General features: G+C 38.5%; 1 protein-coding gene across 2 annotated transcripts; it reads left to right on the top strand.

Annotated features, from left to right (window-relative positions):
* Nucleotides 1–15,724: 15,724 nt before the first annotated feature.
* NDUFA5 (NADH:ubiquinone oxidoreductase subunit A5) lies at nucleotides 15,725–23,004 on the top strand (the record flags this gene model as incomplete). Of its 2 annotated transcripts, XM_080701643.1 has the most annotated exons (5): nucleotides 15,725–15,745; nucleotides 16,056–16,100; nucleotides 19,745–19,861; nucleotides 21,310–21,375; nucleotides 22,903–23,004. In XM_080701643.1, 5 exons carry the CDS (start codon nucleotides 15,725–15,727, stop codon nucleotides 23,002–23,004), a joined length of 351 nt encoding a protein of 116 aa, XP_080557769.1. The 2 variants fall into 2 exon arrangements, with proteins under 2 accessions (XP_080557769.1, XP_080557770.1); XM_080701644.1 differs by lacking the exon at nucleotides 19,745–19,861.
* Between the last annotated feature and the right edge of the window lie 1,258 nt (nucleotides 23,005–24,262).

Raw genomic sequence — 24,262 nt, 5'->3', positions numbered from 1 at the left:
TCAAAGTAAAGTTTTAAATACTGACAACACATGGAAAAATGAAAGTACTTCCTGATTTTAAAATATATTACAGACCTACGAAATTAACACGGAATGACACCGGCTTAAAAACTGGCACACAGACCAGTGAAATGGCGTGGGGAGCCCAGAAATAAGTCCACATGTACAGTCCGCTGATCTTCCACAAGATTGCCAAGAATGCACAATGAAGAAAGGATAGTCTCTTTAATAAGTTAAATTGAGAAAACTCAATATCTTCAGTACAAAAAAATGAAATTGAACCTTTATCTTGAACCATAAACAAAAATTAACTCAAAATGGAATAAAGGCTGAAACATTAAGACCTTATACTATAAAACCACTAGAAGAAAACATGTGAGGAAACCTTCTTGACATTGATCTTGTCAGTGTTTTCTTGGGTACGACTAAGAGCACAGGTAACAAAGGCAAAAACAAACAAGTGGAACGATATCACATACTTCTCTGCACTTTTAAAATTTTTAACTGTAAATGAAAAGACAAGTTGAATAAAAAAATCATCATATTTCTCTTAAAAATTTTATATGTGTCCTGGTGACTTTGCTGTGATATTTAATCATCATCAGGTAAATGAAAGTCCAAATATTTTGAAGTCAATTTTACATAACTGACACTTTTATATTATTCCTTAACTCACAGGATGACACCAGTTCTTCTTATCCTTGCTGTCTTAAACAATAATTCAGTGCAATTAAAAATCACAGTAAGACCAAAGTAACAGCAATAACAATAACATTAACAACAACAACTTAATCTGAATAACAGATATAACTGTTGAGGCTTTCTATGTACAGATTTGAAAAAGTAGTCCCAAATTTATTTACCTACCTTAACTTCTAATTTACCTGGTTGCTGAGTTGAAGTTTCTCAAATAATGTTTGTTTTCATGGTAAACTCAAAACAAGTTTAATATATTTTTATAAGTATAAATGGAAACAAACATTGTAACTTTTATTGACCAAAATGACCAAGAACATTGACTTAAAAGAGCTTGGTTTTTTTTTTTTAAATTACTATCAGGAAATAAGAACATAGTCCAACCATTATGTACTTAACAAATGGGAATACTGGCTAAGACCCAAAGATGTTAAAGGATTTGTCCAAGTCATAAAGCTGGTAAGTTGTAAAGCTTTATTCCTGCTAATAATTATTCTCAGTTTTAATTGTTTTTAAGGGAAGGCCATATGAATTGAACTTGGTAGAAAAGGGAGTATATACATTTTAGTGGTACTGGAAATGGGTGGGGCCGAAAAAGCAAGGCTATGTAATCCTACTTGATTTTCAAATCAAGAATAGAGACAGACACAAGCCAAGCGTGGTGGTGCATGCCTCTGATACGAGGTTTTGGGAGGATAAGACAAGAGGGTGGCAGGTTCAAGACTAGCCTCGGCAACTTAGTGAGACTCTCAGCAACCTAGTGAGGCCCTATTTCAAAGAAAAAAATAATATAAGAGGAGAAATTGCTTGATGTCTCCGTTGAAGTATTTTTTTTTTTGCAGAAATAATAAATGATTGACTAAAGGCCTCTATAGGAGCATTCTGGTCAGGCCCATTATTTGTCAAGGTGAGTCATTGAAGCCTGTGGGGAGAGGTGAGCAGGTGCGTCCTGCTGCTGTAGTCAGTGAGGACTTTTAGAACCACTTTCCTCCTGTATCTCTTTTTCCTTGTTCATATCTTGATCAACCTAGAAATAAAGAAAAGGCCATCCCAGGAGGCACTGCATGGGTCTTGCACCCACAGAAGCCCCTGCAGTCCTTGGTTGCAGGGACAGTCTGGAAGAAATGCTACCTTCCACTCTTGAAGAGCTGGCAATAGGTCAAGCATGGTCAATTAGGATTAAATCATACCTCATCATAATGTATTTTTCTTATATAAAAACAATCGTGGCAATCACTATTTGCTTCTAATTTCTAATCACCTAAGTTACCCATGTGAGGGCATTTTTATCACAGTCTAGTTCCTTTTGCCTATTCTTTCTTGTAACTTACCAGGGAAAGCAGTTATATTTAATACCTTGCCTCTCAGTTCCCTCAAGAGTCTCTCCAGCAAGTGTCCTGCAACCATCACATGCACTGTGCTTTTATGATATGATGTCAGTTCCTTTTAGTTTCCCTTCTCCACCTTGTTTCCTGGCTGTGAGCCACTATGGGCGTGCTGTGCACGTCTTGCTCAACTAGTTGTTTGTTTTTTTGTTTTAACTGGGACTTGAATCCAAGGGTATTCTACCTCCAAACTATACCCCAGCCTTATTTCCCTATTTATTCATTCATTCATTTTGGTGATACTGGGATTGAACCCTGTGTCATTCTACCTCTAAGTGACATGCCTAGCCCTACTTTATTATTTTTTAAATTTTGAAACAGAGTCTAAGTTGCAGAGGGCCTCATTACTTTTTAGTTTTGAGACAGGGTCTTGCTAAGTTGTTGAAACTGTTTTGGAACCTGTGATCCTCCTGTCTCAGCTCTTAAGTACAGGGATCACAGGTGTGCACCACTGCGCACAGCTAGATTTTATCATAACTGTCTCGGCCTTTCTTCAGCCTGCTCCTTTTCCTCGCCCATGCCTCTTCCGGCAGCCACTGTCAACCTCCTATTGGCTCCCTCACTTCCTTCCTTTCTGTGTGGCTCCTTAAGTCAGCTCACACAGCCTCCAAATATTAAAAAATACATAAATTACAATAGCATTTGAATGCTACGTAGGGCCACAGAACCAAGGCTTCCTTATCCAGTTATTTATTGGTATTAGTAATGATGTTTTAAATGGCAGGTTGACTCTTTTTGAGTTCTAGCCCTTTTTTTGTTTTTGTTTTTGTTTTTCTTTTGTACTGGGGATTGAACCTGGGACATTCTACTTCTGAGGTATACTTTTAGCCTATATTTTATTATGTATTTATGTATTTATGTATTTATTTATTTATTTATTAACAGGGTCTTGATAGATTGTTGAGGCTGGTCTTAAACCTGCCATTCTCCTGTCTCAGCTTCCCAAGTACTGGGATTACAGAAGTGCACTACCATGCTCAGCTTTAGGTAGATTTCTTTCTTTTTCTTTTTGTGGTACTGAGGGTCAACCACACAGGCATTCTACCTCCGAGCTATACCTCCAGCCCTATTTTGTATTCTTTCTTTTGGAACAGGGTCTCACTAAGTAGCTGAGGCTAGTTGTGAACCTGTGACCCTTCTGTCTCAGCCTTCCAAGTACTGGGATTACAAGCATGTGCCGCTACGTCCAGCTCTAGCCCTTTTTAGACTACATTTTTTTTTCTGTTATCTTTGTGTATCTGAGATCTTTTAGCCCAAACTCTTTTGTGTGGTACTACTTATGTTTCTTCCCAAATGAATTTGCCATAGCATCCACAAAAAAGAACTTCCTCCTTTCATGGGGCAAGGTCTTCAAGATTGCCATTAATAGATGTCTCTTTATCACCACCTCCTGGTGAAACGACTGTATGGCTTACTTAGGAGCCATCTCTATAAGGGAAAAGGAAGAGGCATTTTGGGATATTTCATGGTATTTCTGTTACAGGATGACACTGTAACAGAAAAAGGGCAAGTTTCCTGAATGTATAATAAACTTTCTGAGACTGTTTCCTTAATACATTATATGTTACATATTATATACTACACACTACCATACAGTGAAAATCAAGGAGCTCTTGAGAATTAAAGCTGTATTGACCATAAAATTTAGGAAAAAAAACTCATAAAATATATAACCAGTTTTTCATAGCATATGGATTCATATGCAGGATGCAAAAAGGAAGTTTTGAAATTTTTATCCTACAAGACCTGTTAAAAACTGGCACACAGCCAGTAATCCCAGTACTTGGGAGGCTGAGACAGAAGGATTTCAGGCTCTCAGCCAGCCTCAGCTACTGAGACCCTGTATCAAAATAAAGAATAAAAAATAGGGCTGGGAATATGGCTTGGAGTTAGAATGCCTCTGAGTTCCATTCTCAGTACCACAAAAACAAAAACAAAACAAAACAAAACAAAATAAGACTCTGGTACTGTGATGCATCTGAAACAACTTCCATTGTTTTAGCCAGAATTTAGGGGTTCTTCTGACAATTTTCCTTTATTTTTAGACATTATTCTAGTTGTTCTCAATTTCCCTGATGCAAGCATCTCAATTTAAATCAACTAATTAATTATGATACTGGGGATTAGACCCAGGGGCATTCTACCTCTGAGCTACACCTCCATTCCTATTTTATTTTTTAATTTTGAAACAGGAGTTTCACTATATTGTGGAGAGCATTGCTAAGCTGCTGAGACTGGCTTTGAACTTGTGGTCCTCCTGTTTCAGCCTCCTAAGTACTGGGATCATAGGCATGTACAACCAAACTTGGCTAAATCTATTTTTCTTTATGCTTTTATTACTGTCTGAGAGTCTGGCCCAATGCCCCCAGCAAAGCACCTTTTTCCTACTTTGCTTTCCTTTGAGGGACTCTGCAGGTTTGCTGAATTTGAAGATAGGAGAAGAGTCAGCTGGAGCAATCTGGGAGTCACTGCTTTGTATTTATGAAAAAGGTTTGTTGCCTAAGGTAACAATGTCTCTTGTCTCCAGTACTTTTGCCTGATACATTCTTTGGCTAGTTTTTGTAGTATTGGGTTCTTCTCTCCTTTCATGTCCAACATAAAGGTCACCTCCTGAGAAAGCCTTCCAGGCCTTTCTAACCATCCTATCATAGCACATTCTCCATTCCCTTTTAAAACTAATCACATTTGGCAAACTTACTATTTTGTTGGCTTGTTTGTTGTAGGTCTGGTCATCAGAACAAAGCTTTTTGATACTGCTAATCTATTTCACTGGCTACTCCCCAGAACTCCTGGTACTTACGGCAGTTTCTGATATAGAATTAACAAGGAATACATATCTGTTTTGTGGATGACGATTTTAGTTGTTCTACTGTTTATCTGAAAAGTGATCATCCTTCCTCTCATATCTCTGAAGTCTCTTCTCTCATTTCCCCTCTTTGTATTTATTACTTATTTATTTCCATTTGCCATTTTATGTTGGATGAGATTAGTTAAAAACACAGAATGAACTTTAGGATTTCTTTATAGTTCAACTTTGTTCTTATCCCTAATTTTATCTTTCTATTTTCAAATGCTAAAGTGTTCATTGTGTGTGTGTGTGTGTGTGTGTGTGTGTGTGTGTGTGTGGTACTGGGGATGGAACCCAAGGGCATTCTTACCTCTGAGCTACACCCCCAGCCCTAATTTTTATTCTTTATTTTGAAACAGGGTCTCACTGAGTTGCAGAGGGCCTCACTAAGTAGCTGAGGCTAAACCCAATTCTTCAGTCTCAGCCTTCCAAATGCTGGAATTACAAGTGTGTGCCACCATTCCTGCCTCTAAGGTGTTCATTTTAAAATACTATTAATTTATCATTTTACTTATTAGCATATTCATTTACCATTTATGTTAATGTTTATTTTAATCACAGGAAATAGTTTTTTATCTCTTCAGATAAACTTCTGTTTCTATCATAATTTCTTTCCTTACTTTTAAAAAGGGAACAACAAGCCAGGCGTGGTGGCGCACGCTTGTAATCCCCACGCTTGGGATGCGGAGACAGGAGGATCGCACAGGTTCGAAGCCAGCCTTGCTGGCTTAGGAGACCCTGTTTCCAAATTTAAAAAATATATAAAATATAGGTGTCTGTGAGTGTAGTCCAGAGGTAGAAGAGTTTCCAGGAGCCCCAGTACCACCACCACCACCACCACCAAAAAAAAAAAAAAAAAAAAAAGGAGCAACAGCCTTGGTTCAAAGCCTTTGGGAACTAGACCTGCACCCAGGATGAGGTGGTCATAAATCTCTACTATTCAGTCATTCTATAGGATCCCACCCATTTTTCAATAGAAAAACATGTCTCACCTCATTATTAAACCTAATCCAAATCTGGGTTGGAGTGTTGAATATACCCATTTTTGCCCAATGATTAACTCAATATCATATCACAATGATATGGAAGCAGATAGCTACTAAGATAAAACAAGCTAATCATTTTATTTGAGTTTCAGCTCATTTTAGAACAAGGATTTGCTAGTCAACACATTGGAATTACACAATTACCTGGATATTACATTGGTTATTACTTTATTACTTTTTTAGGAGTGTCTATATTATTAATAGAGAAGAAGAAAGGAAAAAGTCTAAATAATTTTGAACATACCTAACATGGCACAAGAGAAGGATTATATCCAAACTATTGGAATTTAAAATGTTGGTGTATTTTAATAATTTTTTCTTTCTCGGGTTGGGAGTGAAAAAGAATACTCTCTGACTTAGGGTTCTTTTCTCCAAATTAGCAAAGTCGGTACTCATCTCCTACATCCAGATTTTCAGGAGCTGGACCCTCTTGCCGTCATAACTGAGACACTCTCTTCCTTTTCAGTTATGTGGCTTCATTCCTCTCTCAGAAATTGGCTATGGAGCAGAGCCCTCACTTGTAAGGAAACATTTTAACCACCTAATTTGGGTAAGTTCCAGCCCCTCATGAAGCCTTGTTTTGCTGAGAAGCTGTGTAGGATGTCATAACTCTTCCCGTTATTTACAGTTATCACAGTGCTCTTATTGGTTAGGCTAGAGGTCCTACAGAGCAAATTGTTTAAAATGTGGCATAGATTTGGGCTCTAAGTCATCTGGTCTGCTAATAGTATTTATGAAGAACTTCCTAACATTGATCTCCTTTCTGAGTAGGATTAGAACTTTCCCCCTCTGGCTAATACAGCACACCTCCCCCACCTGACCACAGAATGCATTGGGTTCCCTTGCTATTGCACATTAAGACACACACTCCCAAATCCCCTTTTGATGTCACAGGTGCCAAAGATGATATCCCCTTGGAGTTAATTCTGCAATCACTACCCATAAAATACCATTACGAAGCCACCTGCATAAACAGCCCTACTCCTATGCATAGGGATTGGCTCATAAAACCTACGCATTTTCCCACCACATGGAACTGGTCAGCAGTGTGATACCTTAGCCAGGATCAGCCAGGTCCGTCGAACTTTGGTGTCTTTAGAAAATTTCGGACAGCAGAAGCCTGAACACAAAGTTAGAACAAATGAAAACATATACGTCTTATACAACCACATGATTCTATATTCTAGAACACAGCCCACAATGGCAAAAATTCTTAGAATCTGGGAGGATAGGGAACAAAGGCCATGACCTCATAAACTTCCATTTATCTCTGTGCCAGGGGCCACAGCATTGTCTGTTTCGAAAAACAAGGATGTTTCCTTTCTAATGTGATTTCTCTAATGTTGAAACTTGAGCTAGGGAGTCACGAAGGAGGTAAACACCAGCCAGGTTATCAACAACGGCTTTATTCAGCCTAATAACTGACACCCTCGGGGAGTCAGCCAGCAGGGACTGATGAGCCATGCCTCTGGAGAACTGTGTAGTCCCAATTGGCCTGTGGAGTTGTGGTGAGGTGGAAGTACCCGTGTTCTAAGCAGGGGTTTTGGTGGTGGGGCTAACAGTGTGGGAACACCGATTTTCTTGCCACATTTGGGACCTTGAGATGCCTGGGATCTCACAGCACCTGAGTTCTCCCGATATCTCTGCTCTGTCTTCTGGGGTTCTGCCTCCTGTCTCTTTTGCGAGGTCACGTGGGGGGACCCAACCTATTAATTTCCTTTAAATAAGAGTGATCTAGTATGTCCAAATACATACATACATACATACATACATACACACACACACACATATAATATATTCTTTGCCATAAATTATAATATATATTCTCTGCCATAAATTTTAACTGTGGTGATTTGATTTAAATAATTGAAAATTAGGTAGTTATGGTAAAGGCTTATTCTTGGGTAATCTGAACTGGAAAGATTGTGTCTCCATGATTCATGTTTCTAGAGACAGCTATCATAGGGAAGAGAGGAAGATATGATCAAACTAATCTATTACTCAATTTGTTCCTTTGGTTAAACTGCTGTAACAAAGTATTTCAAACTAAATGGCTTAAACAACAGAAATGTATTATCTCACTGGTCTGGAGCCTGTAAATCAAAATTCAAGGTGGTGGTAATGTTTACAGAGGAGATTAGCATTTGAATTAATTGAATGAGGCAAAGAAGGTCACCCTCACCCTTATCGGTGGACATCATTCAAACCCTTTGAGGGTCCAAAGCACACAAGTGAATTACTTCTCCTTGTTTGAGCTGGGACATCCATGTTTATTGCCCTCCGTCCTCAGTGCTTCTGGTTCCTGGGCCTTTCGACTTTGGGATTTACAACACTGCTTCCCCTAGTTCTCAGGACTTTGGACTTGGGCTGATTCATAACACCAGCTTTCCTGGTTCTCCAGTATGCAGGCATCTAGGGACTTCTTGGCCTCCACAATTGTGTGAGTCAATGCCTACAGTGAATCTCTCTGTGTGTATTTTTCCCCCCTTAGTTCTGTTTCTGTAGAGGATCTTGATCAATACATGAAGTTAGATCTGACAGGTGAGGGTTGAAAGGGTAAGATCGTGCAGGGATTTGCAGGTAGGTGTAAGGACGTTAGGTTTTACACCTCCAGTGAAAAATCAGTGGAGGATTTTGAGTGAAATACCTTTACATGGAGTATTCTAGCTACTGATTTGGGCATTGTGAGGTCTGCCTGTGAGGCCTGGCCAGAGGAGGTGGAGAACAAAGAACTCCAGTAGTGGAAGGAAAAGTGACTCTCACCAACTCCCTGCCCCCAGCACATAAACCTACCTGTCAGGTCCCCTGTCAAGACCACCAGTGGGGAAAAGCCATGACTATGTAACTATCCCTCCCTACTAATGCCCCTTAAGAAGCCCCTAGTCTCTAAGACAGGGGCCCCTGACTCTCATGGGCTCTCTTTCCTGGTCAGGTACCACCTCCTAGATTTATCTCCAAATAAATCTGTTCCTGCTGTCTAGCTGTGTAGTCCTTGTCCTGATATTTACAAACATATGATATATACTAGCAACTGACTTGGTAGCAAATATAAAAGCAAAAAATAAACAATCAAGCATATGGTACAATGAGTCAGGAGTTTTACATGTACTAACTCAATTTACATAGTCTGGAAACTAGGTGCAGGAATGGAACCAGGAAGACCTGTTTTGACTCCTTTCTCCTCCTCCTTCTTCTCCACCCTCCTTTTCCTCCAGTTTATATTAATTCCATATACATTATAGGCATCGCTTATCTTTTGACAATTATATGCAGGTACAATTATTTTCTCCTAGTCTGTACATTAGTTTAGTACTTAAATTGTGTCTTTTGTTATTCAGAAGTCTAAAATGTTAATGTAGTCAAACTGGCTAACTTTTTGTTGATATTTTAGATTCCATCTAATTCCAGGTAGAATGGCATTCATCAAGAATACAAACATAATAAATGCTGGTGAGGATATGGAGAAATAGAGATACTTATTTATTGTGGGTGGTGAATAAGACTTAGGCAAGAACAACTAAAACCCAAAAACCTGTGCTTAAAAAGTTCAAGCTGATGTGGTCAGTATGGACCAATCCCCTTGTGCCAGGCCAGCCTTGCTCAGATGTAGCTAGTTCCCCCACCCTTACCCTAACCACCATAAAAGCTTTGTCTCTACTGCTGAATGGTCTCTCAGTACAGATCCACTGCATTGGTAAAGTCTGAGAGTCCGAGCTTAAGCCGGAATAAAGACTCTTTGCTTTTGCATATGGTATTGGACTCCTGGTGGTCTTTGGGGACTCCTTGAACGGGGTGTAACATTTGGCGGCTCATCCGGGATCCCCAAGACCCTCACAGGACTCCTGACCAGTGAAGCCTATTGCTGGCCTGTAAAGATATTTGTTTTGTTGTCTGTCTTAATGGTGTGATGCCTAAATTGTCTTGTCTTCTTGTCAGGCCCTCTTGGAAGTTGCCTGTAGGTGGTCTAGGCAGACGTACCGGATGACCCCAGGCTGTGGGATCCGGGAGATATCCTGACTCACTTGGTGTCTTCTTTTGTCAGAAGTTGCCTATAGGTGGTCTAGGCAGACATGCTGGAGGACCCCAGGCTGTGGGATCCAGGAGACATCCCAACCTACTTGGTAGGGATAAGGTCCCTTTTGGGGCTCCAGTATCACCTAGAAAGTCAACAGGCTCCCCCTCCACTCTGAGAGTTACCCTGGGTTTGGGGAGCAGTTCTGAACCTCATCTCCCCTATTTGCTGATCATGGGGTTTTCAGGGCACTCTTTGGCCCAATGTCCCATCTTTTTCTTAGTAACCTGGGTCACCCCAATGGTGGAGCTCCCTTACCTTGTCCTGTCCTTAGGTGACAAGAGAGATGGGCTCTCTTGATGGCTCCGGCTTTGGGACTTCTGGAATTGGCAGAGATTTTCCATCTGTGTATTGCTGGGAGGAGGGGAGTGGCCAGGGTGTCCTGACTCAGGCCCTTGGGCATTGGAGCAGACCCGTGGCCTATCTTTCAGAAAAGGTTGACCTGGTGGCAGCTGGGTGGCCCCCTTGTCTGCGGATCGTTGCAGCCACTGCCTTGTTGGTCAGGGACGTTGATGGGTTAGCTTTGGGCTGGGAACTTGTTGTTGCCACCCCCCATGCTGTAGAAGGGGAGCTCGGACAGCCCCCTGACCAGTGGATGGGTGGTACCCGCATGACTCATTATCAAAGCCTGCTCTTTGCCCCCCTGCGTATCTGGTTCTTGCCAGGTGCTGCCTTGGGTCCAGCTGCTCTGCTGCCAGGCCCAGGCTTAGATGCACCCTTACACGACGGACCTGGCCATGGCCCTTGGATGACTGTGCAGGGATTCTGGGCCAACTAAGACTTGAGCGATTGGCCCTTGCCTGATGAAGGGGCTTTGTGGTTCACAGATGGCAGCAGTTTCATTGGACAAGGCGAGAGGTGTGTAGGGGCAGCATTGGTGACAGAGGCAGAGACTTTGTGGGCCACGGCTCTGCCAAGGGGCATCTTGGATGTCTTCGCCACCACAAAGGGCAGATGTAGCCAAAGACACAGCTCTAAGCCTGTGGCAGTGATGGCACTGATGTTGCTTGACCTAGCTGCCCATGCCCTGCCAGACTTGCCTGAATATAGCCCAGAGGATAGACTCACAAGTGCAGATAATGGACCCAAGGAACAAGGAGCTCGGCTGAGGGGCTCTAAGCCTGGAGCCCATTGGGAGATGGATTTCACTAAAATTAAGCCTGGCAAGTATAAATACTTTCTCAGGATGGACTGAGGCCTTTTTTACCAAACATAAGATGGCTCAGACAATGACAAAAAATTACTAGAAGACATCTTTCCAAGTTATGGTATGCCCACACTCCTGAGCTCAGACAATGGACCAGCGTTTACCTCCCAGGTGATTCAAGAATTAGTCCGAATTTTGGGATCAAATTACAGGTCCCAGAGTTCAGGACAGGTAGAATGTATGAACAGAACTTTAAAAGAGACCCTTACTAAATTAACCATGGAGAGTGGCGGGAACTGGGTGGCTCTTCTCCCCTATGCTTTGTATAGGGTTTGGAATACCCCTTACTAGGGTTAACTCCATATGTAATTATGTTCGGGAGACCACCCCTCCTTTTGCCTAGCCTAGAGGCCAATTGATTGCTGAGTTTGATCTGCGGCTGTTTGGTTCTCTCAGGGTGGTGGCTCATGCCAGGAAGAATTTGTGGCCACATCTTGAAGCAGTGTATGGGGCAGCTCCTCTTCCTGCCCCTCGCAGCTGTTGGCTGGGGGGCTGGGTCTTCGAGTGCAGACATTTGAGTCTCTTAGAATAGGAAGTATTGGGCTGGGTGTGGTGGCGCATGCTTGTAATCCCCGTGGTTGGGAGGCAGAGACAGGAGGATCGCGCAGGTTCGAAGCCAGCCGCGTGCTGGCTTAGGAGACCCTGTTTCCAAATAAAGATGTAAAATTAGGTCTGGGAGTATAGCCCGGAGGTAGAAGAGCTTCCAGGAACCCCAGTACCACCAAAAAAAAAAAAAAAAAAAAGGAAGTATCTATCAGGATATTATTGTAGTGTCTGCTTGCTTGTGACTTTTAATGAAATGAAGTCGGACTTTGAAAATATTTTAGCATGCTATTTAAATATGATGGTGTCTTGGTATATTATAGTCATGAAGGCATCTGCTTACTTCTGTTTTTGTTTTTAGTTGCTTACATTTTACAAGAACCCTCTAGCCCTGTTGGAAAGGACCCTACGTTGTGATCCTGACCACATCTACCACAGTCAAGGTCAATGGGATTGCTGCCTGGGTTCATCATACCTACATTCAACCTGCTGACCCTCATGCCAAGGTGGACGACCTACAGCCATGGCAGCTCATCAAAGATCTGACCAATCCCCTACAAAAACCGACCCCCCCCCATTTTAAAACTCCTTTGTTTGCCAAGACCCATGATTGGGCCTTGTTACAAGAGAAGCGGGGAATGAATACGAGTTAGGCAGAACAACTAAAACCTAAAAACCTGTGCTTAAAAAGTTTAAGCTGATGTGGTCAGTATAGACCAATCCCCTTGTGCCAAACTAACCTTGCTCAGATGTAGCTAGTTCCCTACCCCTACCCTAACCACCATAAAAGCTTCATCTGTACTGCTGAAGGGGCTCTCAGCACAGATCTGCCATGTAGGCAAAGTCTGATATTCCAAGCTTAAGCCCAAATAAAGACTCTTTGCTTTTGCATAAGGTGTTAGTCTCCTGGTCGTCTTTGGGGACTCCTCAAACTGGGTGTAACAGGTGGGAAGGTAAAATTGGTGCAACACCATGGAGGTTTCTCAAAAGGCTAGGAATGAAGCTAGCATAGAGCAAAGAAGTCAGGATACTATAGTGATACTTGCATATTTACGTTTATAGTAGCACAATCCACAGTAGCCAAATTATGGAACCAACATATGTATCCATCAACTGATGAACAGATAAACAGAATATGGTATATATACACACAATGGAGTTACTAGGTCATAAAGAAGAACAAAATTATGTCATTTGCAGGAAAATGAATGGAACTAAGGAATATTATGCTGAGATCAGCCAGTCTCAGAAAGCCAAGGGTACTATGTTTTCTGTAATATGTGGAAGTTAGAGAGAAAAGAGAAAACAAAAGGAACTTCAGAGAAGTGACATGACGAGAATAGTGGAAGAAGATTGGAAGTGGAAGTTGGGAAGGAGAAAAAAGAGGATTGAGAAAGGAAAACAGTTCAAATAATGTTATGGCCATATACGTTATGTACAATCTCATTGTGTGGGGTGGGGGAGGATTCAGAGGGAAATACAATGCACCAAGTGATATGTGTATGCATGCTTGTATCATTTTGAATCTATATATATAGTTGCACCAATAAAACTATTTCATTTTTTTTGTGGTACTAAGGATGGAATCCAGGGGGCATTCTACCTCTGAGCAACACCACCAGCCCTATTTCTTTCTTTCTTTTTTTTTATTCTTTATTTGGAAACAGATTCTCACTGACTTGCAAAGGGCCTCACTAAGTAGCTGAGGCTGGCTTGGAACTTGTGCAATCCTCCTGTCTCAGCCTCCGAAATGCTGGGATTACAAGCGTGAGCCACCACGCCCGGCTAAAACTACTTTTAGCTGTGAGGGTTTCCTGAATGCCTTTTATCAGGTTGAAAAATTTCTATTCCTAGTTTTTTAAATGTAATTTTTTCCCCAATCATGAATGGGTATTAGATTTTGTCAGATGCCTTTTTATATTGAAATTATAATTTTTGTTTTTTAATTGATATAATAATCAATTTTTGCATGCTAAACCAGCATCTTCATATTCTTGTAACAAATCCTACTTTGTCTTGTACATTTCTTTGTTTTTTTTTTAACATGATGCTAAATTTAGTATGCTAGTACTTTTTTGAGTTTTGTCTACTCACTAGGAAATTTGTCCAAAATATTTTTTTTTGTGTGATTACTTTGCCTTCTGGGTATCAGAATCCCTGCCTTATAAAATAAATTACAAAGTGGTTCCTCCTTCTGTATTTTGGAATAGCATCTGAAGGAGTATTTTTTAAATATTTAGTGGAATTTACTAGTGAACTCATCTGACCCCGGACTTTTCTTTGAGGATAGTATTTTTTTTCATGCCAATTCAGCGTATTATAGATATATTCAGATATATTTTTTGAGTCAGTTTAGGCAGTTTGTACCTTTCCAGGAATTTGTCCATTTTATTTGATTTGTTACCTTATACTTGTTAATAGCTTCCCTTTTTTTTTTTTTTTTTACTATTGCTTATTTCTATAAGGTTATTAGTCCTTCTCTTCTTCCTTCTCCTCCCATTGAACTCAGGGACCTTCTTCCTCTTCTCTACACCATAGCCTTTAAAAATTTTTTTTGAAACAGAGTCTAAGGTTGCTAAGGGTCTCCCTGACTTGTTGAGGTTGGCCTCAAACCTTCAATCCTCCTACCTCAGCTTCTCAAGGACTGGGATTACAGACACGTGTCACCATGCAGGCCTCTTCTTTTATTTTTGATATTAAAGAGTATCAAGAGTATCAATTTGAGTCTTTTCTTTCTCTCTCTCTTCCTTGGCCTAATAGTCTCCCATTTTTTTTTTTTTAAGAACCAGCTTTTGGTTTCATTGTTTTTCTCTATTAATGTTCTTTGTTTTTAGTGTTTATTTCTTTCATTCTGCTTGCTCTTTGTTTAGGTTTCTCTCCCTTTTATAATTTTATGTCTCTAATATTGTTCCATCTTTTCTAATTCATTTTTCCCAATGGTTAATAAGTGTGAGGTGCAAATATGCCGGCGACATTCAGAGGCTTAAGAATCTTCTAATTGCTCCCAATTTTTCAAAGTAAAATCGAAATTCTGCAGAATGGCATGCAAGCCCATTCATGATCTTCACCAGTTCATCTTACCAATCACCTGAAATTTTAATTTATACATACATAAATACACAATCCATATAAGTATGTAATATTCTTATATACATATATATGTAGACCATATAAATAAATATATGAATAAATATATACATTCCAGGACGTGAGATACTATCTTACAACTTATGTCTTAGTAACTGATACATAGCAAGTGCTCCATATTTATGGTCTGGTCTGGTATCGTTTTACTGGGAAAACAGAAAATGGGTGATGCTCTTTAGTAGTGAAATGAATGAGAAAAGAATGATGTTGAAAGTGGCATACTGCTTTGGTTCCTAAGACAAAGAAATACTGATCCTTTACTACAGAGGAGAGCATTGTATATGATGTTCAAGCCCCACTACCATCACTTATTTATTTTTGTGCTGTGTTGAACCTAGGGGCATTTTACTTCTGAGATACACCCTTAGCCGTTTTAAGTTTTGAAACGGGATCTTGCTAAGTTACCGAGTCTTCGATCCTCCTGTCTCAGCCTTCCAAGGGCTGGGATTACAGGCTTGTACTACTACGCTCGGACCTTCCTTATTTTAATAAACTGAGGGAGGTTAACGAATTTACCAAAGGTGGGCAGAGAGTCGAAACCCAGTACTCAAACCTCTCGGTATTTTCCCCAAGCTCAGAGCAGAGGATCGCGTACGCCTTGCGCATGCGTCGAGTGTTCCATCCGGGATGGGCGGGGCAGAGCCTTGGCTCTTTCCGGAGGCCTGGCGGGAGTGGCAACTGGCTGTTTCCCAGGTAACCGAGCGAAGCATCGACGGTCGATTGAGAGGGTCTGATCGACGTTCCCAGAGGGCTGCGCGCCATCAGCTGCTCGGCGCTGTCATGGCGGGCGTGCTGAAGAAGGTGAGAGCGGTGGAGGTCATTGTTGGAATTTAGACTGTGGCTAAAGGGTCACAGCGTCTCTTTCCGCGGGTGGTGGTCGTAACTGGTGCGGGTGGTGTCGGGGGACTTGTTCTGCGGTGCTCTCAGGGGTGACAGGCCAGTGACTGCTTGGGAGAGACAGAGATGAGCTCCGAGCCCGCGGCAGGAGAGACCGCTAGCCGACCTCATACACGGTTAGCCAGGGCCCGGTGGTTTGGCCTTTCCTTAGTACAGGGTAAGCACGCGTGGAACCCATAGTAAACAGCACGAATCGTGTTTTGTTTTTGAACAGACCACTGGCCTGGTGGGGTTGGCTGTATGTGAGACGCCGCACGAGGTACGTACGTCTTTGCTTTCTTCAATCCTGAGTTCCAAGAAACCCGGAACCCCTCGACCTTGTGCGGGGTACGATTTTAGTGGTGTCTCCTTCATCTGACGTGGCTTTCTAAAAAATTGTCACAACTTCTTTATTAAGCCAATTTGTATGCTGAATTTTTTTTCTTGGCAATCCTGTGTCTTCAGTTGTGCATACGCTCTGACAGCATCCTCCCATATCTGCATCTCCATCATATACCCTTTCCCCACCTCTGCTCCACTGTTTCTGCTTAGGTGCCATAGATTCCACTCACGTTAGCTTACCTACAGTATCACGCTAGCAAATACATTCTTTCCCATCAGTATTCAGAAATGCTTCCATTAAAGGAGAACAGGGGGGGGGGGACCCGAACTAAACAAAATTTCCTTAATCCCTCTCCTTTCAATAATCCAGCCATTCCTCTCCTTCCATTTACAGATAATGCAAAGTGAACAGTACTTTGTCTAATATCTTTCTTGTCCACCCTTGAAAGTACTTAGTGGCAGGACTTGGGCAGAACTGCCCTTTGCAAGGTCAGCCGTGATTGCATAATTCCAAATCCAGTGTTCAGTTCATATTTCTCATTTTAATTGACCCAATAGTAGTATTTTGACAAATTTGATACTCTGCATCAAGCACTTTGGTTCCTGGGTGTTAGGACTCTTCTATCTAATATCTTTTGTTTTCTATTTACTCTTCATATTCCTACTCTATAGTTCTTCAAGATTTAGTTCTTGGGACTTTATTTAGATTTGCACTTTCTTCGTGAATAGATCCAGTCTAATGGCTTTAAATACAATCTAGACACTGATAACTATTAGATTTCCTTATCAAGCACTGGTCTCTTCCTTTATAAAAGTTATATATTTTATTGCTTAGTGAACATCTCCATTTTTATGGCAGGAAACAGGTAACTAAAACTTAACAAGACCATAAAGGGCTTTCCGATCTTTCTAAAATCTGTTATTCCCTCAGTCTTGCTTATCTCAGTGAATGGCAGCTCCATTTTTACTCAAGTAAGAAATCTTGAAATTGTCTTGCTACTTCAGTAAATCATCTAAATCCTACCATCAAAGTACATCCAGATTTGGACTACCTCTTCCTCTGCTATTCTCCTCTTCTCTGTCACCATCATCACTATAGCAGTGGTACATAATTTTGTTAACCACCCACCTGCTCTCCCTGCTCATTACTGCTTTTTTTCAGCCAGGCAGCTAATCAGACTAATATGTTAGGTTACGTCACTCTTTTCCTTAAAAACCCTTCAATAGCTTTTTATTTCATACACTAAATACAAGTTAGGATTTTTATAATGACTCTCCAGATCACTATTTAAGATACTTTATTCTACTGACTTTTCTTCCTAGTTGTCTTTGTCTACTAGAATGTAGGCTTTATGAAGGCAGGGATTTTTCATTTATTGTTTTAAAATTAGAACTCTTATTGGCACATAATTTGTGGTCAGTAAATAATTATTGAGTTAATGTCTTGTACTCATTATAAGTTTGTGATGATTTTAGACTTATTTTTGTTTGAATTTATGGCTTTCTAAATAGGTTTCTTCCTTTGTAGACTGTATTTTTTTCTATAGTGTCAGAAGCTTTCTACTCCATAGGTTGGGAATTTAAATTGTAGTTGATATTTCTCTTACTTTTGTACTTTTCTATTTTAATGAGTCCAGACCATTCTCTTTACTTTCCTGTTGTTATTACCACCGTGTAAACCCTTGTTCTTATTTAGAGAATTGCAGTAATTTCATTACTGGCCTTTGTGCCTCATTTCTCTTTTATTCCTTTTTTTTTTTTTTTTTTTTGGTACTGGGGTTCTTGGAAACCTTTCTACCTCCAGGCTACACTCCCAGACCTATTTTTATACTTTTTTATTTTGGAAACAGGGTTTCTTAAGCCAGTGCGGCTGGCTTCGAACCTGCGCAATCCTCCTGTCTCTGCCTCCCAATCGTGGGAATTACAAGTGTGCGCCACGACGCCTGGCTTCTTTTATTCTTTTTAACTCACTATTGCCAGGTTAGTTTTTCTGAAGCACAGATCTAATCACATGATTTTTCTAAATCTTTTAATTACCAAATAAAACTCAAATGTTCTAACTTGGATTGCAAAATCACTTATATTCTGTCTTTTTTCAACCTTTTCTCCTAAGCATTTTCCCATGTGTCTTATTCTAGCCATGTACTATCCAGTAAAAATATGAGCCACAAATATAAGGTATATTTGAATGGAATTTCAAGTTTCCTAAAAATCACTTTGTTAATGCAGCAAAAGTTAATTAGCCTGATGGATCTGACATATTAATATTTTAATATATAATCAGTAAAATACTTCATTTTTTTTTACACTGAATTAAAAAGTAAAGTTTCTAATTGTAAAAATAACTATTTTACATGCATGTCTGAGTTTGAACTAGCCACATGGAAGATGCTCAATAGCCATATTTGGCTAGCAGCTGCTTTATTGGACAGCATCGTTTAGGAAAATCAAACTATATGCTACTGCTTTTATGATACCTCTATTTTCTGCCATTTAATCCTCTGTATGCTATGTATAAACTCCATTTTTCAGCACCTAAAGTTTCCAAGTCCTATTATCCCTTTAGATCTTAGATTTTACCATTTCTGTGATGACTTGTCATAGTTAAACATTGGTATACTAAAAATATTGTAAAAATTCCCTTCAGTCTATATGTATGTTTATGTAACAAATACATTTTGTTTTTTGACATAGGTTCTACCTTTAAGATTACACACACACACGAATGAAATTAAGAAATACCTTCTTTAGATTTTATATAATTAAACTAAACCAAATTTTCTAGCCAGGGATATAGCTCAGTGGTAGAAGGCTTGCCAATTGTGCACAAGACCCTGGGTTTAATTCCTAGTACCATGTATAAAACAAAACAATTCCACATTAAATACAAAGAAAAACAATGAATTCTTAAGTACCAAGTATATTTATAATTATATTTATTACTTAAAAAACAGAGTTAGGATCTGCTCAAACTTTTTTTACCATGTAATTGCCTTCTACTGAATTTGAAGTCAGTGTGCTTCAATATACACTGTACTCTGTTCTCTTGCTTTTTTTCCTATTGAGTCTTTGAACTACTCTTATTTTTGTGTTACCAACACAATTACAATCACAAGCAAAAGCACTAACTACTGTAACTATTCAGTTAAAATTTATCATACCGATGCTGTAATGCTTTCTAAAGCCTTCTAGTAAGAAAAATTGAAAAAATAAAAGAGATACCTACACCCCACTTTGAGAAATACTGATTTTCTAGGTGATCTTATTTCTAAGAGAGGTTATTTGCAATAAATTAGCTTCATTTCTGCCTCTTACTATACCTTTGACTTATGCACATATTTTGTTATACATACAATACAGGAAGATTTTTCACATTTATACTCAAAATTTTCTTAAGTTGTAAGGGTTTGGAATAGGATACAGATATGAAGAAGTTGCAAAAATGAAGATCTAAATGTTTTTTAAAAAACAGATGCATATCCTTTTGTAATTTTTTGTCAGTGAGGTTTTGTTTTATAAGTGTTGTACCTAATATTTGGTAATACTGTAATGTATGAAAATTTGTATGGTTTATCTTTCCAGAGGCTAAGAATATTGTATGCAAAGATTCTTGATGTACTTGATCAAATTCCTAAAAATGCTGCATATAGAAAATACACAGAACAGATTACGAATGAGAAGCTGGATATGGTTAAAGCGGTAAGTACCTAAGTAAGTGTTTTCTTGGATTTCTATATCCAATATAACATTTAACAGAAAAGTTCAGTTGTTTATTTTTAGCATATTCTAAACACTTTCTTGCTTACTTGTATTCTCTTGGTGCTTTTTTTTCATCTTTTCTCCCTTTCATTCAGCAAACCCTCGCTTATTGAGTGCTTTATGCAAAGCACTATCAAGAGTGCAGAAATAAGATTAAGTCCCTGCTTGACATAGCATGATAGCTGTACCTTTTACCTCTCTTTCTTCTCTGGTTCTTTATTAACTTTTTGCTTCTTATCTACAAATATATCAATCTAGATCGCTTTTCTGTAATCAGAGTAGAGAAGAATAAAACAAAAATATGTATTATTTTCAAAGAAAATTTTCAAAACTACTTTTAAAAGTACCATGTTGCATAGAGGACCAAATTAGATTTCCTTAACTACCCAAAATTATATTGAGAATTATTATGCTGAGACTGAATGTTTGCGTCCCCCAGAAGTTTATATGTTGAATCCATAGCTAACAGGATAACTTTAACGGTGGAGCCTCTATGTAAGTAATTAAGGTAAAATGAAGTCATAGGAGTGGGGCTGTGATCCTGTAGGCTTAGCATCCTTTTGAAAGAATCCCAGACTGCTAGCTCCTTTATGGGTATATATGCCAAGGAAAGGCTATGGGAGTGCACGGGGAGAAGCCAGCACAGATGTCTGAAGCTTACGGGGAAGAGCCTTACCAGACACCAGCTCTGCTGTCACTTTGATCTTGGACTTCCAGTCTTCAGAACTGTAGGAAAATACATTTCTGTCTTTAGCCCACCTGGTCTCTATAGTATTTTGTTACAGCAGGTAAGCAAACTAATACAAGTATTTTATAGCTTCTTAATTGAGATTACAATAGCCCATTGATAATTTTTTTCATACTAAGCTATATAGCACTTTATTAAATTTTCACACTGACAGTTATTTTATGAACTTCAGTTCATACTCTATGAAAATATTCTACATACATGCATAAATTACCTTAGTATATATTTATTATTACTTGATTACCAAACTTTATATTTAAAGACAATTCCTATCTTCTCCATAGGTATACAGCAGAATAGTGCAGTTTGATTTGGGGCTTTTATTCTTAGCTTGAGCTTGGCTGTTCTGTAAGTAACTTACAGATTAATGTCTCTAAAATCTATTTTAGAGTGAGACATCATATGTCTTCCCTTTGATAAGCATGTCAATACATATTTAACTTTTTAATATTAAAGCAACAAGGCAGAGAGATAAAAAGTATTTTCATGAAATATTTGGTAAAAATCAACTGAGAGCATGATGAGAGAAAAATTAGGTTTGTTACATGTGCTTTTTATGTATTTTTTTTTAAAATATAAGTTATTAAAACCTTTGGGTATTATGTTCCAGTGCCTTAACTTTTTTCCTTCTGAATTCCAGGAGCCAGATGTAAAAAAACTAGAAGACAAACTTCAGCTTGGCCAAATAGAAGAGGTGATTCTTCAGGTAAAGAAAAAGTTGAACATTTAGATGTTTGACTTCAAATGTTCATTTTATGTAAAGGCACAAAATTGAAATTCCGGAAAGAAGTAAAAACCACATACTATATATAAGACTATGTTTAGAAAATACAGTACTTCTTTCTTTCTTCCTTTTTTTTTTTTTTTTTTTTTGTCGTACTGGGTATGGAACCCAGGGGCATTCTGAGCTACATCCCAGTCCTATTTTTATTCTTTATTTTGAAACTGGGTTTCACTAAGTTGTGGAGGGACTCATTAAGTAGCTGAGGCGCTCCACTAACTGAGAGATCCTCCTGTTTCAGACATTTAAATACTGGGATTACAAGTGTGTACCACCATACCTGGCTGGCACTTCTCACATATGGATGTCAGTTTTTTGTTTTTTTTTTTTTAAATAATTGATTATAACTTGAATTTTTGAGACTTCTTTTGGAAGATTGGAGTTTGATCTTCTGTTTCAAATTAATCAGCACATTTGTATTATTTTTAGCTTAGATTAGTAACACAGTATTACTATAATTTTAATAATGTTACCTTTTTCAGATACAACTGCTTTTTCTAATAGTGTGGTATACTATGGAGAAAAAAGCAGTAGTACTGAGGATTGAATCCCAGGACATGCTGTCACTGAGCTACATCCCCAGCCGTTTTTAGTTTTTATTTTGAAACAAGATCTCACTAAATTGCTGAGACTGGCCTTAAACCTGAAATCCTCTTATCCCAGCCTCCCAAGTACTGGGATGATAGGCTGATCTGAAAATATTAAATGAAAACAATTCATAGGTTTAAATTACATGCTGTTCAGTGTAGCTTAATGAAATCTTATACCCTCCTCTGCCAGGAATATGAATTGTACCTTTGTCCATTCTATTCACACTGTTAAATTCCCTGCCCATTAGTTTCTTCATAACTGTGTCAGTTATCAAATCAACTGTCTCGATGTCACACTATTTCTGTTTAAGAATCTTATTTTACTTAATAAAGTAATTTTTTATTATATGTTATTGTTAATCCCTTACTGTACCTAATTTACATGTAAAACTTTATCATAGTTATATATGTATGTAGAATTTAGTATTTTATTTTACATGGTTTTATCATCCATCCACTGGTGGCCATGGAATGTATTCCCATGAATAAGAGAGAACTACTATATTTGTTTTTATTGTGGGTTGTGATAAAATAAAATTTAAAGCCACTGATATTTTTGAAGAGACATCTGATTCTCAAAGAACTGTGAAACACAGGATTGAAAATATCTCAATAAAATTTTTGAACACTAATTATATCAAATTTCAATCAAGTAAAAGAAAGAAAGCATATTCTTTATTATTCATGATTGTGTAATTGTGAGAATTAAGGTAATTTATATAATGTTCAGTGTTTGATGGTGGAATAAAGGATGAGGTATTGTTATGAAAGCTTTCATAGTTAAATTTCAGTTATTAGCTATGGTAAATAACTGTTGAACAGTCAGTGAAATGATGTTTTAAAAACTTTTTTCTTAAAACAGGCTGAAAGTGAACTGAGTCTTGCAAGAAAAATGCTGCAGTGGAAACCATGGGAGCCATTAGTGGAGGAGCCTCCTGCTAACCAGTGGAAATGGCCAATATAATCACATGAAATGTCTTCGGTGGGCTGATGGGAAACTGATTTAATTAAATGTTCTGTTATATTAAAAATGCTTCTGTATTATTATCTTCTAGTCAAGAAAACTGATATGGGACATATTTAGGAGGCTTGTTAAGATCAGTGATTATGGTAATAGGGCCTTATAAATCTGTTTTTGATTTGCGTAGTGTTCCTGTAGATTATTTCAAAGATGCTATTTCTTGGAACAGAAAGGTGGTGGGGGGATCTGAAAGTTAATTAGAAAATTTTTTACAGATCTTCATTGAAGGGAACATAATCAAAAGGTGAAGTATCTTTACTAATATCTTCAGCATGTTAATTTATTTTTATTATCTTGAAAAAGGTAGAAAAATATTACTGTTTAAATAAATTTGTCACTGTTGAAAGTAAAATTTAAATATATAATAGCAAATTCTCAAATTCGTTATATGTTACTTTAGGTAACATTTGAATTATTTACATTTTCATATTGTCTCCATTTTGTATTTTGTTGTAACTCTCTTAGCCTGAAAACCATCTAATTAGAATTCATTTTACATTGAAGAAATTAATTTAGTACTTGAAAAAATTCTTATTGTTACAGAGGTGGTTGGAAGAGCTTTTTTCTCTCTGTCTGGCCTTTGGCCTTTAATCTTACTGATAACCCAAGTCCATCAGAATAGAGGTAGAATTTCTTTTGAAAGGAAGTGTTAAGTTTTCCTAAAGTTTGCCTGGCATACAGATTGGTTTATATTCAGAACATCTTTGTCAGATGGGTATCACTTCAAAGTCACTGTTAATAATATGCCTGCATCTAAGTAAAAAACAAATGCTGTTCAAGGAAAAAAGTTGGTGAGCTTAAGGTCAAACAAAAATAAAATTACTTTTCATCTGTTCTCACTTTTTCTTCCTAGCTCCCCTTTATTTACAAATACTCATTTAAATCTAGCTTGCTATTTCTTCATAGATGAATGGTACTTTTGCTTTTCTCTGTATGTGGGCATGCGTACATGTGCTATCTCTTGTGGCAAGACAGAATTATTCAGAATGACACACAAAAAATTTTTCCTTTTTCCTACAATATTTATCCTCATAGAGCTGTAACCTAAATGCTAAATCAATATTAAGTAGGTAGATTGAGTTACTTCTTAGCAGTCAGATGACAAAGGAGCTCCTTACGGAGGGGAAGCTGGAGCAGTGTTAGGGGAGTAAGAAGCCTAGGGTTCTCATTCCTGCAGTTCTGGTACCATCATGAGCTCAGC

Source organism: Muscardinus avellanarius (genome assembly GCF_963383645.1).
Source record: "Muscardinus avellanarius genome assembly, chromosome: 9".
Classification (NCBI taxonomy): Eukaryota; Metazoa; Chordata; class Mammalia; order Rodentia; family Gliridae; genus Muscardinus; species Muscardinus avellanarius.
Note: the sequence above shows the minus strand (reverse complement) of the source record. Positions and strands in the feature narration are given on the sequence as shown.